Source organism: Corvus kubaryi, unplaced genomic scaffold (genome assembly GCF_017639235.1).
Source record: "Corvus kubaryi isolate FWS band 111438036 unplaced genomic scaffold, C.kubaryi_AGA036_p1.0 37260, whole genome shotgun sequence".
NCBI lineage: Eukaryota > Metazoa > Chordata > Aves > Passeriformes > Corvidae > Corvus > Corvus kubaryi.
Window position 1 is genome coordinate 2,617,878 of NW_024581077.1, and position 15,723 is coordinate 2,633,600.

General features: G+C 39.9%; 1 protein-coding gene across 3 annotated transcripts in view; it reads left to right on the top strand.

Annotated features, from left to right (window-relative positions):
- ME3 (malic enzyme 3) overlaps positions 1–15,723 on the top strand; it is a 119,245-nt gene that overhangs the window by 1,087 nt on the left and 102,435 nt on the right. Inside the window, exon 1 of one of the 3 annotated variants that reach the window (XM_042024043.1) lies at positions 8,048–8,114. The exons of the other annotated variants lie outside the window; for them this stretch is intronic. Coding sequence (XP_041879977.1) covers positions 8,079–8,114 — 36 coding nt within the window. The 5' untranslated portion in view covers positions 8,048–8,078. Of the gene's footprint in view, positions 1–8,047; positions 8,115–15,723 lie in introns of those variants that run through there. 3 annotated transcript variants of the gene reach the window in all.

Genomic DNA, 15,723 nt, shown 5'->3' on the forward strand with positions numbered 1-15,723 from the left:
GTGAGACCCCATAACTTAACTCTACACTGCTTTTCTATCCCTTTCCCTCCTTTGAAGGGAAAAAAATAATCTGGGTGCCAATTTTGGGATCAAATATGTCAGACTCAAGAATGCTGGGTTCTACTTTCTTGTGTTAATGTTACTAGAAATAACTACAAGTGCATTAATTATCAAAAATGAGCAGATATTAAACATGGTATTGAAATTGATTGATTGGGCTGTGACTCTTTGTCATATGCTTCATATGCAGTTATCCAGTACATGAGCCTCCTATGTTGTCTTCCAGACTGGAGACCCTTTGGATGACCACTTTTACTTTGTGTAGGGTGCTGTACATTGGGCTGCATCTTTTGGTACCATTTCAGCATCCACAGGGATGAATCCCAAAGGACCGAGGCATGCGATGACACTGGATATTACTGAATATGCAACAACTTTGTAGGCAGTCCGGTTTGAATCATTATACAGTGCCTGTCTGTAAGGCTGAAGAGAAGAGGGACTGCCAGCTGTGTCATAAATAACAGCAATTTTTTCAGCATTAAGAGGTTTTGATGGGTGCTTCATGATAGTTACAAAGAGTGACATAGCTAATGTTTCTAGTTTTCTTGCATATATTGATTTGAACTGAAAAATTAATACTTTGACCTTTCCTCAGTGTAGTGCAATAATAAAACACAAACAGTTGAATCTATCACCTATTTTAAATAGGTCTGGCTGACGCAGAAGCAGATTTTGAAAGTCCTCTTTCATAATTTTCAGAACTGAGGTTTTTCTAAAGTGTTTTCCCACCTCACAGTGAAATAAACTATTTTTCTTGACATCTAAATGGAATTTTTGTCCATGTGGAGAGAAGGGTCGAAAACGGTTTCTGTTAGAGGAAAAATGTACTATAGTGTGCCATGTTTAATTGGCCATGGGAAGTCTCCCAGCTGGTCTCCAGCCTGGGTGTTTGCGGTTTGTTATGTTCCTCAGTCAGTGCAGACCTTACAGTCACTGATATAATCATCTGCAGAGCATCCAAGTGAAGACAGAGATGGCTAACATCTGTGGTAAGAGATATGGGTTGCCTGTGTATGCACCTAGGTAACCAGTCATTACTAAACACTCAACACCTCCTTCCAGACTTTTCTAAAGAGACTCCAGTTCCTCTGTGGCTCTTAACAGTTCGTCGTAGCCTCTGAAGACTTACCTGTGTTCAGCTGAAATGGTGTGTTTCAGGCAGTTCGTGTGTTGTCAGCAGGGGATTGATAGCCCTTTGGTCTGCTGTGCTGCAGTGGGGTAAGTCCAAATCAGAGATCCCTAAATTTGGTAGGTTTTCAGCTGTTGTACTCTCCTCACATAGCAATTGCTGTTTACCCCTTTGGTAACTAAATGCGGGCAGGGGGTCATTGATGTTTTTCCGCAGCAGATTTCACTTTAATCTAAATTTTCAACTGATTGAAAGCAGCTCTGCAGGGAATATTCCTTACATCTCTCCAAGAACCTCTGAAAAATATTTTCAGAAGTGAGACTTCAGGCAACAAGTGTTTTGCTGCTTTAGTCAATACCCTGGCTGTTTTATAGCTTTTGGATGAAGTTAAGGCTGTCAGTCTAAAGCTGTGAAGTGTGTGGTATTTATTCAATGAAGAACACTGTCCCTTCAGCAGAATTGCAGACAGATTTACAGTCTGAGGTTATCTATCCAAGGCTTTGCTTGCTTAATAGGTTGAAGAAGAAGTAGACTCAAAATCTGCTGCTGACAGGTCCCCTGTAATGTCCTAAATATTAGTAGAAATAAAAGCAGGCTGTCCTCTGAGAAGTTCCCCTGGTTTCCAAAGCTGCCTGAGAAGAAGAAGAAAAATAAATCCAAAAACTAGTTACTGATTTATTAAATTTGCAGTTGTTTCTTTCCTTTGGTCTTTGCTTACTATGTACTACATTTGTTACTACTGCACAATTCAGATACTGTTCTTCCTTGTGTTGTGAAGTGTGACAGCCCATGTTTAATCCAAGGGTGGGACTTGGGAAACATCAGCATTCTTCTAACAGGTACTTGCAGTTTTAAAAGGCAATAGCAGTTGTTTTTAGTTGACTGAAGAGTCTCAGAAATAATAGGAGGGTGAAAAACTTGTCACATTTTTATGAAGTGCTTTATGAAGTAGTTCTTTTCCAGACTTTGAACGCTGCAAAATTAGAAAACCTAGAAGTGTTAGGAATGTCAGATAACCACAGAGCACAGGTAACAGTGTTCTGTGGTGATCCAATGAAAACTGGACTTGCTGAGAAATGAGTCTGTTCTACTCTGGGGCCTCAGCCTTGTGAAAAGCTAATTCGATGCTCAGACCCTGGGAGGAAAGATGGGACTTCCCTTACCCACTACCTTACTTATCAAAGCTGCCTTGTGTTTGGTGTGGTCAAGGCCATGTTGTGTTCCCTCTAACACCGCTGTCAGTTCTTAAGATTTATGCCGTTCTGCTCATCTCAGATGTGCCTCTCATGATTCCCAGTTTTTCCAGGGACTCCGTCATATGCCTTTTCTGTATTTTAACAAACAGGCTGAGCTGGACAATTCCCATTTTGACCACACTCCTTCAGGGACTCAAAAATCTTGTCATGTCCAAAATTGACTGTAACTTTGTAGATGACATCTGACTGGAAGGTTGATGACACTTCTTGCATTTTTCTGGAAGCCCTCTTTTGAGATAAATCATGCCTGCTTGGAGATCTGCCATCGTAAGCAGATGCAGCACTGCAGGTCACAGTTTGTTTTCAGAGTGGCAGGATATTGCCCTATTTGAAGGGTTGAGATAATCCATTAAACTTTCCTGCAAGTGCAGCGCAGGGATCTGACTTTGTGGTCTCTGAGTACATCTGGATAATACTCTCTACTCTTCTGATGTGCATGCATGCTCTCCATTGTTTTTCATGGAATATCGTAATGAATTACCAAAAAAAAAACCAAAAAAACCAAAACCAAAAAACCAACCAACAAAACAAAATTACTAGTCTGGATCAGTAAGAATGAAACCTTAAAGAATTGCTGTAGGTTTCTGCAGCATTTTTGGAATGTACTGCTGTATACATTGATTAAAATGCAGAAAGGTTGTTTGTCCTTCAGCTTTGCAGGGATTGAAATTGAGCTAACTGAGGGTTCTTTGAATAGTGTCAGTAATTTGCCACTGCTGCTGAGAAACAAACTGTATGATCTTGCACATGGCTGCAATTGGCAGCTGTGGTGAAGCAGAGCTAAAATTAGGTGGATTTGTAAAATGATTGGATCTAAAGAAAATTAGTAATCAGCACAAGAGCAGTGTGTCTGAAATGGCAGGTGGCAAGATCAAATCGAGGCAGGATTCTGTTTTCAAAGTAGTGAATCTCTCTAAATCCACAAGGTTGTGGATTTACAACTGGAGTTCTTCTTGCAGCTGGAGTTTTCACTTGGCTAGCTTTAGGTCTGGATAGACACGTAACTACTGGGTGATGCACAGGGCCTTAAGTGTGTGCCTTCCAGCATTTGTTAACTTGCCATCTGTTCGTGTTTTGCAAAGGAAGAGTATGAGGTGGACAGAGTTTAGAAGTTCCCCTCATATTTTTTCAGGAGCCCATAAGTATTTGAGCAAGTTTCAGGGGACAAATTTTAGACTGAACAAGTCAATTTAGGGAAAAGAAATACACTGGGAATTACTAACTGCACTAAAAAAACACCTGGCTTAGAAAGTCCCCACACTGAAAATGATGAAAGGATGGGAGAGTGCAGTGGAAGAGTATCCTATTAACCTGTATTATTTACTCTTCCTAAGGCTTGTGGCTGCTGCTGGAGACAGGATGCTCATGTACATGAACTGACTTCATGGTACTATTGTGTTTCTAGAGATATCAAATAAGACACTTTCATGGCCAAACCCTGCGGTTTTAGACCCAAGTGAAACTATAGCTGAGAGAAGGCTTTTTGTCAAATCAGGTTCTAAATACTCTAGAGTTGAAATGTGAGTGAGCTAGAGCACTGTGCATTGGGATGATCCTTCAATGGTGCCCAGAACAGAGAGGCTCTTTTCATGTTAGCACTTCATTAGTCAAGCCAAGGTGTATGTATCCCCCATGACTTCAGTGGAAACAAATTTCAAGGAGATGAGCTTTGGCCAAATATTTTGGCAAATGTGATGGTGTTCTGGAAATATGATTGCTCAGATTTGTTTTGGCCATCATCCTGACATGTGAACTTTCATTTTTGTTTGCTTGGTGTTAGTGTCAATCATATATTTTTCTGAGTCCAAACTGTCTTTTGGCAAGGACATTTCCTAATGTTTTGATGCCAAAGAACTTGTTGTTATGGTGTGGTCAGCAGACTGAGCCCAGACTAAATCTGTTGGTGCTTCTGGTATTAGCAGCAGCCTGCCAAAGTCCCTTTGCTCCCCCAGCCTGGATTCCAGTTCCTCTCCCTTGTCATAGCCAAACCAGGAGACCATCTGCCTTCCTGTCTGTCTGCATAACCTCTTGCCAACACTGTTGCTCTCCCCTTTGGGATGCTACTAATGCTTTGGGAGTAGACCTCCCATGGAAAAGCTTGGAAGTGCATAGGATGTCTGTTGCTGTGAGGGTAAGATGCAGACCCTGCCTCTGTGCTGTACTAGCCCAGCAATATATTGGTTCTTGTTTTCCCTTTCACCCTTATAAATGTGATTGAGAAGTCTTGGAAGCATTGGTTGGACAGCTTTTATAAGTGCTGAGTTTATGCTTGCACTCAGTATAAGATTTTAATAAAAATAAATTGGTTTTGGAACAAAATGCTTCTTTCTGTTTTCTGAAAATGTTGTAAAAATACCATTAGAATTGCCTTTAAGTTGAGGAAATTCATCAGTTTGGCAGCTGCTTATGTTGCTTTCTTTTTATCATGCCCTTTCTTTTGGAGAAGACTTAATCCTGACATCAGGCATGTGGCTCTGGTTTCATAGGATGGACTAAGCTTTTCTGGCACTTGAATAAAATTTGCACATAGGTAACACAAACTCATTGGTGAAGAGTGTGAAAATTGATATTGTTGCAGTTAGAATGGATTTAGTGCTGAATATTACAGCTTGTTCACATTTCTATTCCTTGCATCTAGTAAAATGTGGGGTAAACTACTAGTTGATTACTTTGGAAGAACTGTAGATGTTGGCAGGAAGACTGAGCATGTTATCTGTGGGGTAAACGGTCTGTACCCCACTGACCTTGGCAGACTCCAAGCTTTGCCCCACGTAAGTAGCACGACGTGACGTCACTGATGTTAGAGACTGTGCACTGGTCTGCGTTGAGATGAGTCATTTGTGCTCCTCAGAATTAGTGATGATTCAGCTGGAGGTGCTGAAAAGCACTGCTGAACCCCAAGATGAAGTGAAGAGCTATAGTCTGTGGCTCAGTTTTGGTTTCAGATGGATTGGACATGCAGTAAGGTACCTGCTAGAGATGGGGCTGGAAGCTCTGTAGTGCTGTGTGGCAGATTGTGACCCCTGAATTTTTGGTTATGGTGTGTTAGATCTGGCATTTGCTAAACAAAACTGGACCTAGAGCTAATTCCATTTGACTTGATTTTGGATTAAGAGAATGTAAATTGAATTGCTCTTTAGCTTCTGCAGCAGCCACACCCAGAAGAACATGCTGGTCAGCTGTTACTGACCTTCATTCAGAGCTGAGAAAGGAAAGGTTGTTCTTTAATGAATAACTGTTCTCTCTTGGTACCCCTTGCTGAAGGTGGGACAGTTATGAGTTTTTGTAGTATTTAGGCTCCTCCAGGGCTTTGCGATAGTTTTCTTTCTCTGACTTGCTCTAAATGATGTTGATCTACCTTCCTGCCCCACCTCACTTGCCTGGCTGATGGGAGATACTGTGCAAACATACCTTTTGACAGCTCTCCTGTACTTTAGGTGTTTTCTTCATTCTTCACTTCAAAGAGAGCCTCTGCCACCACGTGCCCCCATACAGGCAGCAGTCTGGCATTTCTAGCACTGAGCCCCTTGCAGAGTTTGGGCCTCGAGCTTGATAGGAGAGCTGCCAATGCACATGCCTGCAGTAGCTGAAAGCTGGATGCTGCCCTGCACAGGAGAAGCCTTGCCTGTACCTCTCTCTGATTAAATGACATGTAGTTCTATAGATTGTCCAATTTTGTTGGGGTTTTTTTTGTTTGTTGGCTTGGGTTTTGCTTTGTCTCTTTCTTTTCCTCTGTTACTTATTTTTCTGTCTTTTTCTCACTGACATACAGACCTGCTACCAAACCTTGAACAGCCTACTGTAGCGCTCACCCAAGTAAATTCTTTTGGGACAGACTTAGCTTTAGAGCTGTTGTGAGCAGGTCAGACAGGCCTTGGTGCTTGGGAGAGAATAAACACTGTTGAAATTCTCTCTCTTTCAACAGAAGGCTTAGCACAACAGCAAACTTGACTACTTTCAGTTTATAGTGTGCTCTAGTAGAGATGATGGGCATGTTTTTAATTTTTTAACCTTCTGTTTGAGGCCCAGGGGTGACACTTGCTATCTATCTCCCCAGACAATGTGACATTTTGATAAATGACTTCCGTATTGTCACCCTAATACAATATCATTCTTCTAAAAATGTTTTAAAGAGCAAAGCTTTTTATAGTTCTGCAGCTGCCAAACACAAAACTAAGACAGGAATTGAGCAGACTATGTTTCTGACAAAGAAAATAAGGCCAATGCAAAAGTTCTCTGCATATCAACATTTTCTACTTTGCAGCTCTCGGTTGCACATGTAACCTTTTTCAACATGTGGAACCACAGAACTGAAACAGATTTTCAGAAAATGTCTCTGTTTTATATATAAAAAAAGATTAGCTCCACACCTTAGAGAATTCTGTATGTCTATCTTAAAAAGTGGTACATCTGTTTTATAGTAGGTCCATATGGATTAGCTGTGTTCAGCCTCATAAAACATGTAGTTAAGACTTTATTGTGTTTCTAAAGATTGGAAGAAATTGGTTATTTCAAAAACAACAGTGTTATGTTCTCCTGGACAAGATGTCTTGAACTTTTTCTCTTTGGCTGGGCTAATAGATTTGTCACTTTGCCTAGTGTTAAATTCATTATGGAAACTTAAATTCTGTTTAATCTTCATTTGAATGGTTTGATATTAAACCTGCAGGTGATTTTAGCTGTGATTATTTGCAAGCGAGAGAATGGATTAAACTGCCAAATCCTGTCATTTTTTAAAGTGTCCAGATTACTAAGGGTTTCTGTTGTCTAAGATGGTCTAAGTGTGTAAGCAGGGAGCAAGAGATAATCTGTTTTATTGTGCCAAAAGATTTGGGGGGGAGGAGGTGGGGGGGGAGAAGGGGAGAAGTCAGTTCAGGGATTTTCATGTTCATAGCCCTTCTTTTATCAACTCAGTTTTTCTTATCCCCAGCTAGATTAGTTGGTCCAACAAACAAACAAAGAAATCCGACAAGGAATCCCAAACATATTCCCCCCCCGCCACCCACCCCGCCCCAAGCCAGAAACTTCTCCCTTTTAGCCATTTCCTACCTCATGGGGAATTAGATGTCTTCATGTTGTCATTTGTGTCTGTAGCTAATTTCTGTGATAAAACAACTGCCTCTGTAAATTAGGTTCCTTGATCAAAATTATCGGAAGGTCAAGACCCTTCTTTCCCTCAATACTGTATGAAGGTTTCTAGGTCTAGCCATAAAATGAGAAAAGTAACAAAAATTATTTGCTGCAGTGCTCAATCTGACTACTGGGGAAGAAAAAAAATCTAAAAATTGTATCTCCTGTTTTTTTAGATTTTATTTTTTTATGACAGAACCTCTTTAAAATTTAGCGAAAGACTGCTGCAAGAGAAAGTCATTTGCAGTAGTGCAGTGTGCATAAAGTCTGAATTCCAGCAGACACTACTCTTAGGGAAAAGTGTTGTGCAATGGTTGCAGAAGTGTGAAAGACACTTGTACTTAAACAGTCTAGCAGTTTGGGTGTTTTCCGGGCAAGACACACAGAGTTTGTGGGGGAGGATCCCAAAGTACTTGAAGTGATGAGGATATTGGGAAGAAGAATTGAAAACTTCTCTTTTCCCCTAGTGCCTGGCAGATACATTGGCTTGATGTGTGAAAGCCATGAAAAGCAATGATAGATGTGACCATGTGCTCCAGGTAGGTGACTCTAAAGAAAACTTTTCAAGTGGAATTTACTGCTGGTCTTAATGTAGAGAGGCTTGTTCTGCAGTTTCTGCTACTTTATAGTCACTAGTGGATTGGCTGCCATTGGTGTCTCACGAGCTTGTCCAGTAAATTACACAGAAATAGTTGTTCAAAGGTTAAGGTAAAATAAAAGAATTTTTTTTGTCTCAAGTTGTGAGGATTTTCAGTGCACATACCGCTGTGACTTGTTGCTCATTTGCACACATGCAGCAGATTCCTCTTAGGTTTGGTAACTTGCCCAGGTTGTGATGTGCAGAAGTATTTATTTGAAGGAGATGTGGAACATGCCTTTCACTCCATGTGCTGATGCCAGCAGCTTTTACTGGCTTATGTCTAGGGGGAAAAAAATGCTTGCAACAGCACAGAGCCCTGCCTGAGCATTGCTCTTTGGTTTCTAAGGGGCAGCATAGGCTTAAGTCATTGGAAGGGTTTCTGTTAACTCTAGTCAACTTTAGATTGAGCCTTTTTTTCAATTTAGGAGTAAGCAGCTGCACCATTCAAGATACAAGGTCATTTTCATGACAAAATGTTAAGGTTAAAGGTAGTCTAGTGTGAAATTTCATCATCTTGCTCTCTTAATAAATGGTAATTAAAATGAAAGCGTATGTGAAAAATTGTGCTTACTGATTATTTAAGCCAAGGTCTCAAAGCAAAAATGGAATTTATCAATAATATCAATTTCTACTGATAGAGAATCCCCTGAAGGCTTCAGCTGCTCCCACAGTTGTGTGTCCCAAAAAGCAAAAGTACTTGTTAGTACTCTCTATTTTACTGTTGTGTGCCTAAACGCATTCATCTTCCATAAGAGCTTTGGAGTGACCCACTCAGTGATGCCTTTCCAAAGCCAGAAGTTGTCCTCTGGCGTTTAGGCAAGAAGATCTGGACTTCTTCACAAGAGCTGCTGGAAGAAAAACAACAGCACTAAGTGAGATGCCTAGAAGAGCTTGAAGCTGCCCTGCAGAGTTCTTGTAGCTTAATAAAATTTACGAAAGTGCCTTTGAACTGTGACCTTCCAAATGTCCGCTGGTCAAGGGTAATGGGGTGGGTTTATGAAAGCAGAATGACTCATGCTTGCTGAAACTGGGCCACTCTCCCTAGAGGCAAGTAATTGTTTTGTATTTAGCATGTTAACTGTATTTGGAGTTATGAGATAACAAAGTAATTTCTCATATAAATAGAAAAAAGTGATGGGAAGGCGCTGGAAAGCAGCAGCAAGGCTCTGGCTGCTGCTGTAAAATGGTTTTGGCGTTGGCCACTTTTAAAAAGCTCATTACATTTTAAAGATAAGCTTTAATGGAATTGGCAGTGAGAGTGCAACTGTAACCAGATCTTGTTGTTTTGTACAAGTGCCTTTCAGGTTTCTCTGCAAGGTCGAATGTCTATTGACTGGCAGCTGGACTGTTTTCCTTGTAGGAATGTAACTGGTATTTGATGGAGTTGCAAAATGAGTTTCCCACTGAAGCCAAATATAAAAGAGTATGAGAGTCCAGCAGTTTCACTTCCTGAAAAGCTGGAAACCCTTGTAGCATTTATTAGGATTTCCTGCAGGGAAAGAGGGATATTAATCTTGTTTGACTTACGGAATCATAATATTTGTGCTGCAATTTGTAACACAGAGCAAGAAGTTTTCAATTAATATTTCCTGAGAAATAGCAAATTCAGTGAAGTAGATGCTTTTAACTTTTTGGGTTTTGTTTTTTGTCAGAGAAGAACTATAACATCTCACAGGACCTTAAATATTGCACTGTGTTGGAGCAGGGAAGAGCACTGGTGAACGTGGCTACAGATCTGCTAGGACACAGTGAACAGCTGGAACTGTTCTCGAGTCTTTCTCAATGTCTTTGATTGGCATCATCATAATGTAATCTCTGAACTGCAGTATTGTATCAAGTGTGCTTGCAGGAGTCATAAACTTGTTGATAAAAGAGTCGCCTGGTCAGTTCATCACTGGTTTTAATTTTCCTAGTGCTGGAAAATTTTTCTCAAGCTCTGAACTGATTGCAGTCAACCCTGATTTGGCCCAAACCAAATTGGCTTGAAGTCCTGTGAGTCTCTTTTCTTTCAGATTTGTAGTAATTTTATACTTTGGAAAGTGCTTTATGTCTCTTGAAAAGTGGCTTCAGCCTTTACTTTGGGGCAGCATTGCATTTTCCTATCCAGGCAGAAGAATGCTGCTAGGAGAGGTGAGGCTGAGGGCTTGAGCTGAGGAGCTGCAAGTATGTGAGAGTTTCCAGATCTGTGGTGAGCATGGTGACTGGACCATCTGGACAAACTTTGTGCATTGTAGATATTCCTCATCTCCACTCTGGATGAGATGGGCCATATATCTGGGTCTTCTAGGCATCCAGCATCTCCTTTGCATATAGTCTGTGCATATGCAGAGGCTGATCATATTTGGGATGCATTGGATTTACTGTCCTCTTGCAGACTAACTCATCATGTGAGACTGAAGCTCTGAGCCAGCTCCTGGACTTTCAGAAATCACAGGGCAACAGCCAAAATCCTTATAATTTTCCCCAATAGAAAATCCAGGTAGAAACAGAGGGAATGCCTTGAGATACCTGTACATGAGAGAGTAGATCTCAGAGCTTATTATTTAGGAAGAGCATCTCTATACATGTTTGTTAATCCACCTGACAAATGAGAGGTGAAGGAAATTATACTAGAACTTGTAAAGGTACTTCTTTATTGCTCTGCAAATTAAGAAGCATCTTAATTAGCTAGAATGCATCACTTATGTAGAATTTTCTCCAACTTGAGCCTAAAATGGAGTCACAGATTAATTTTTCAATCCAGTGGGGCTGTGGTTAGAGACATAATCCCCAGTTGTGGTTTCCAGATTGTGGCAAAATATAGGAACTATTGAATTTGAACATCAAGACTTGGGGAAAAAAAAAAAAAGAAAAGAAAACAATGTGACTGAGAGAAATATTTGTGGCTTATTTCTTATTCCTGATTCTTGGGTCTTTCAAGGCATGTATCATTCAGTTTCTGCTTTTTGTTAATAAGATTCATTCAGGCTTTTGGATCCCTAACACACTGCTGCATTACATCAAACACTTTTGAACTCTGTTCCATTTCTTATCAGTTATGGAGGGCAGTTTCTGAATCACTGATATGCATTCAAGAAAGGATAGTGCAGTCATGGGGCATCATGTTGTCATAATTTACATTTAGTTTTGGAGTACTTCAGTAGGGAGCTGCATTTAGCTTGCCCAAGGTAACATGGGACATTTGTAAGTGAACATGAGTCTCTCTGAATGAATTCCCTCACCATTCAGCCAGCCAGCAAACCTGTTTGCTCAGTTGTCTTATTGTAACATCTCTTATCTGTATCAAAATTGATCTCTACCGCAGCCTGTTAGAAACACATGTGATGTATCAAGTGCTGTATCCCATACATGCCTTCAAATATGCATTGTATAAAATGAAAAACATTTTGTGAAATATTTCCCAAAAGCTGTGCACAAAGGAATTGAGTGCTAATACACAGCTGTTATAGGAGGTTATTTCAATTGTTTACCAGAGCCCACTTCCTTTTTTTTTTTAATTTAGCCACCTGAAATTTCTGGGTTCACTGTGTAACAGTTCAAAACTTTGAGTCACAGTGTGTATAAGTTACAGATGCCAATACCTGTGAAGTTGAGGTTATTACCTTGTCTGCATAACTAAAATAATAATTCTAAGAGAAAAGCAAAATAGAGTAAATACTTACACTTAAAACTCATGGGCTAGAAATCTGTGTGTGATGTGTGGTCCCCCTGTGACTGCTGCTCAAGTATTTGATGGGACAGATGTAACAACCAGTGATTTCTTAGAAATCAAGAGATTATTGGCCTTTCTTTTCTCTCATTTTATTTAATCACACTTTCCAGCAAATGTCTAGGACTAGATCCAAAGCAGATTGAATTTTATGGGAAGCAAATAAGTATTTACAGCCCTTTGCAGTGAGGTTATAATCTTACTGGCTTCACATTGTTTAAGAAAGTGCTTTGCTGAACTAGGACATAGGTTTTTGATTTAGTATCCCTCTGCTGTAAGACTCCGGGTGTCTTCTGGCTAACGCCTATCTGAGGAGTGGATTTATAGGAGCACAGCTGGGCTGTAAACAAATGGTGATGCACTTTGCTCTGGATTCAGAGGGAAGAGAAGCAAAACTACAAAACAATAATCCATCTGTATTATTGAGTACCAGGCAGAAGAAAATCAACTGCAAAACTGAAAGGAACTTGCAGGATTAGCTTCAGACATCTTATGATGTCTCCAGCTGGCGTTTGCTTTATTAAATAAATGAGAAATAAAACACAGTCACTTTTGAATGTATAAATTTGCTCTCAGCTGAGGTTGCATGGCATTTGTTCACTGAATGGTTTTCTTTCTTTAATTTGAAAAAGGAAAAGCAGAAGTGTAGTGGATGCATGGAAGGAAAAATCCTGAAGCAGTATGACAGACCCTTTTACTAGCAGTGGGTTTAGATCCTGCATTCTCTAATGCTAGTGTAGGAGTTTGACCTGTCTTTCCCATGTGCTATGCAGTTAACTGAGCAGTAAGATTAAAGTATGATTGATAAAATAAACACATTAAGAGTGTTTGGAGCCAGGATCTGCCTCCAAGGCATGGAGAGCAAACCTTTCTAAACCATTGTCCCCAAATAGATATTAAATTTTGTTTCACTTTGTGTTGGTGTGAAAGAACATACTCTGAGACATCGGCTATTTTGGTTCAGAAATCCCATATCCCAGTTCTCTTGTTCCTAGGTTTGGAAAAGTTAGGGAAAACAAAGCAAAGTGTAGCAGTAACAAAGATCAAAATGAGGATTGCCTGTAAAGTATGATGAAAGGAATAAAAACCATAGTTATGGCAAACTTGGGCCCTCTTCTATTTACCAGCCACTTTGCAAGCCAAAAGTCAATGTATTTCCTGAAAAGAAAACAGATTGGTAATGTTATGGAAATGGTTGGGTTTTGATTCTACAGATCCTTAGATACAGTTGGTTAGAGTCTGGAAGTGGAATCTTATCTTCTTGATCCTCCTAGAAAGACTTATACCAGGTAGTAGGTTCAGGATTATGCACAGATTCTGAGATGAGAAAATTCAGTGGTAGAAAGATTGGGGAATAATATGAATGTGGATGACTAAGTCTGTGCAAACAATACTCCAAGGCATAGATTTTCAGTGAGGACAAAAATAAACCCAGAATGTTTGCTTATTGCTGAGTCTTAGCAATGTTGTTCCAACATAAACATAGTTTAGAAGTTGTTGGCTTTTAGGAAAAAAAAAAATTTTTTAATGTCTCTTAAGTTATTTAGGTAACCTCAAGTTTTGCTGAACTGCTTTATTTTGTCTGGGGAGAAAACAGCTTGTAGAAGCATCAGGGCAACTTTTATGCAGAAAGTTTGACTGAGGCCAGCATAATGCAGTAGAGATTCTGTACATTTGCATGTAATAGGAAGTGACTTTAAAAATGTGCAACTGCAGGGGCATCCCTCTGCACTTAACATGACGTTCTAGTCAGCAGTGAGATGGTGATAGATACAAAATACTCCCAAGAGTATAGTATTTGAACAACTTACATATAGTGTGGATGCTCATCAAAGTAGAACTTTACATTAAATTTGTCTGAAACTGCACTTTTCCCCCCCCATAAGCAAGCACATGCGTGTGCTTAGACCATGATTTTTGGCAGAATCTGGCCTCTTTATTCTGAGTCCTGGTTCACTCCTGCTGTTCTCTGAAATCCTCTTCTGATTGTCACGCAGGAAGAGGCATTGCTGCTGCCATCTGCAGTGCATCAGCATCTACATCATACTAAAACCACACTGACCTCTCAGCATATGGTGACTTTTAAAGAATGTTCAAAGGCATATCCTTATCTTATGTCAAACAGGGAAATTAAGAGACTGAATGTGTTTTGTCATGTTACCAATTTGTTAGGTGAGCATCAGCTTCAGTTTGTGTGTTCTGTGGTCTACAAATTATGTTTTCTACTTTGTGTTAATCCATATTTTCTGCTCCTGTATTTTACAACTAAAAACACTTCTCTGAAGCAGTAACAGCTTTGAATAGTATCTTCTAGATGTATTTGCACAAGCAGTCTCTTTTGGATCTCTTCTTTTATTAATATTGGATGTAGATCATTAATAGAAATGCTTTGGAAATGCAGGCATAACTTCAAATCTGAAGCTGCTTTCTGTGGAGAATCTGTAACACTTTTGAGAAAAGTGTGAAACATTTCATGCTATTAATACAACCTTATTTTGAATATGATGTGTCAGAAAACAATTTTAACATAACTGAGGGGATTTTATCATCAGGAGTACTAGATAAGGAGATGAGAAACAAAATCTCTGCCCTCTAATAAAAGGAAGAGTGATAACAAAAGTGATTTGATGTTTTGCCTGTGTCTATACTGTATTTGAGCTACTTTGGAAGAGCCCAGATCCTAGTTCTATCTGTCCATTTGTCTTGGTAAGCAACCCAGCTTCATCTTGTTCATGAAACTGAAACTCTTGTGCAAACCTCTTCAGGAAGAAGCATGTGTGGTCCTGTCTGTTGGCATCAGGTCGCTGAAAAATGGATGAGAGAGGGCGTATCTGAGCCTCCCTGTGATCTGCTGCCCCACAGGAGATAGGCATATGCTCGAGTGTACTGTAAAGCACAGACTGTACTTGAGACCTTTAGTTGTAGCAGCCTGATCATCTTGGTAGTGTCCCATGGAGGGTTTTTGAAGGTGAACTGGATGGGCAAGCAGTAAAACAGGCCCTGAGCTTGGCTTTTTGAAAGACATAGTAGAAGTAAGTGGTGTTCCTGTTTCTGAAATCTTGTATAAAATATATTTGTTTCCAGTCAGTTTACTTTTTTGCATCTTTAAGCAAAAATAATCCTCTCAAAATGTCTAAAAAAACCCTGCTTCTGTACAGTGGGGAGGGAAGGGAGTGAAGTCTACATAGCACAGTTTATAGGTATAAAGTACTGTATAGCTGCAGCGCAGTGCACTTTGCCTCCTCATTCTGTGTCAGTAGCTCTCTGAGTTTGCAGCACATTAGCACAGACATAGGTATCTTGTGCCACCCTGAAGTCAAGGAGATGATAATTTTTTTAAACTTTATGAATATGTCTCAGGAAAGCAAAGATAAAATTAATACATACGCCTCTCTCTTGCCCTTTGAGGACTTAAACACGTGGTGAGAATTGACAGTCAAGTTTAAGGTTTGCAAGATTTTCTCTTCTTCTGCAAACATGATCAGCTACCAAGGGAAGAATAGGAAAACTATTTTTTCGATCTGGATGCTTTTTGCCACAAATAAATTCATTCACTGGATGTAAGCATATGATTAATTGCCCACAGTTGACTGAGCCTTCTGATACATCTAGAAAGACTTCAGGAAAACATCTGATTTAAAATCGAAATTAGGATTTTTCCCTTAGAAATACCTCTTTTTCTTCACTGTGTTTCATCAGACATCAGGTTTTGGTGATACAGTGTTGAAAGAGGTGTACTATTTTGAAGGGCAGGTACTGCAGATAAGCTCTTGGGGAAATGGTGGCATAAGCTTTTTGA